Raw genomic sequence first — 1,973 nt, 5'->3', positions numbered from 1 at the left:
ATTTTATCAAGTACTTTCAAACACAATAACGACTGAGAATGGAAGGTTTAACCGTTTTTGGATGTTTAATCGCTTCTTCATTCTTTAGTTTTACGAATAATTCATTCACAAATTCAATTCCTTCTTGCTTTGCACTCTACTCTGAGTTCGGGGACCTGGCGAATGCAGGTACACAAGTTAAGGTAATTTAGGATACGGTAACCGTTGTGCTGTTACAGTAATAAATTGGGATCACGGCGATTAAACTCCATAACGTAATACTCGTCGTTACCGCGAAAAGTTACCGAAAACGTTCACCTCGACAGGTGGTACTCACGTGGGGGTGAACCGTACGGGCCGTGAACGCTCCAAGACAGTTTATCCGCTTGCTCTATCGGACCAGGTGTCTTCGCGGAGACCGCGGGTCCCTCCGCAGACGCGACACACGTGGCCGCTCCCGAGACCACGGGCGGGCTCTGGACGAGCGCCGGGGGAGCACCTTGCGGAGACCGCGAAGCGCTACGGTCCGAGGATCTCCAAAAGTCCTTGTCCCTCACTCGCCGATCGGACATGAGCGACTCCACGCTGAAAGGTAGAGCGCTGGCGGGCGTCGGAGCCGCGCAGCAAGACTCCTCGTCCCTGTCCATAGCGAGCGGAGACCGCGGTGACGACGACCTCCTCCTGTTCCTTACACTTTTCGAAGGAGTCCGCGGTGCTGCCCTTGATTGTCACAATCGGAGCACGGCGGGGCAATGCGCTCATGAGCGCTCGTTCTCGCTATTCGAGCGCGTCCCGGCTCCACGCTGCTGTTCCCGACGTCTTCATAAAGGGATTTGTTTTGCTATCTAATCGCATGAGATTATGGCCGAGTACGGTGAGCACCGTGCGCCTTTTAAGGCGACTCCGCCCACTAGTCGCGCGCTTTTAACGTAGCCCCGCCCATTACGCTTGCGCTTTCAACGTGGCCCCGCCCATTACGCTTGCGCTTTCAACGTAGCCCCGCCTATTACGCTTGCGCTTTCAACGTAGCCCCGCCTACAAGGCGCGCGCCTTTGCACGCCGCTCTGCCCACAAGACACGCACGCTCATTTCGTGACGCCCCTTTTGATGCCTTCATCGACGACGTCCTTAAAGATGAAATAGTCTAGTAGGAAGACTAGGTCCCCCTGCACCCCCCGGAGATATACTTCTAATCAGTGTTTCTAGATTGGAAAAAATGTGTAGAAAATGACTAGCTATGGCCCCAAGCTGAAAAAATGTCCCACATACCATTTTTATGCAAATTACTGCTGCAAATTTTATGCAAAATTATGCAAATTTTATGCAAATTTTTGATGAGGAGTAGAGTTGAGGGGTCTTTGAGGGCTTCATCGAGGTGCTCTCGGTTGCAAGACTGGGTCATTCTGAGAAGCACAGCAGGGTCAGAGATCATGATGTTCTCCTCCTCAGTGAATCTCTCCATCAACAGCCTCTCCATTGCCTCACACACTGTTTTGAGGCAAAAGAGGGACTTTGCGTAGGCCTTTCCACTGAGAACACCTTTGAGAGATCCACTTGTTACTAGTTGTGCCTCAAAGAGAATCTCTGCATATCCAGAACCACGCATCTTGTGTCCAGTGAGCATCCCGATGTAGTTCATGGATGTGTGGAAGGGTCCAATCGTTACTACATGACTAGCAAATTCATTTGGCCAGCGCCAGATGATGGGAAGGGCTTTCATGCAGACACCCAGATCAAATGTATTCAGGACCCATCTCTGACCCACCTCAGCAGTTGCTGCCTCGGAACGCTTCAGTAGCTCACGAACAACTGCGTTGTCTGTGATCGGTTGGTGGATAGGCGTGCAGTAGTCGACTGTTGATTTGCTGGGTGGGGGAGAACCAGTTGCAGAGGTGAAACCCCCTAGCCCAGGCACAGGCTGCAGGCCATTGCCATGCCATGCAGGCACCAGGCACAGACCGATCACAGACAACGCAGTTGTTCGTGAGCTACTG

The 1,973-nt window shown here is 52.2% G+C and overlaps 1 protein-coding gene across 1 annotated transcript in view; it reads right to left on the bottom strand.

Moving 5' to 3' along the window:
• LOC144891279 (homeobox protein MSX-1-like) overlaps positions 1-846 on the bottom strand; it is a 60,853-nt gene extending 60,007 nt beyond the window's left edge. The window contains exon 1 of the mRNA XM_078773788.1: positions 317-846. Within this exon, the coding sequence (XP_078629914.1) occupies positions 317-626 (310 nt within the window). The 5' untranslated portion in view covers positions 627-846. The remainder of the gene's footprint in view (positions 1-316) is intronic.
• Positions 847-1,973: the final 1,127 nt, after the last annotated feature.

Source organism: Myxine glutinosa, chromosome 3 (assembly GCF_964187855.1).
Source record: "Myxine glutinosa chromosome 3, kmMyxGlut1.1, whole genome shotgun sequence".
Classification (NCBI taxonomy): domain Eukaryota; kingdom Metazoa; phylum Chordata; class Myxini; order Myxiniformes; family Myxinidae; genus Myxine; species Myxine glutinosa.
Note: the sequence above shows the minus strand (reverse complement) of the source record. Positions and strands in the feature narration are given on the sequence as shown.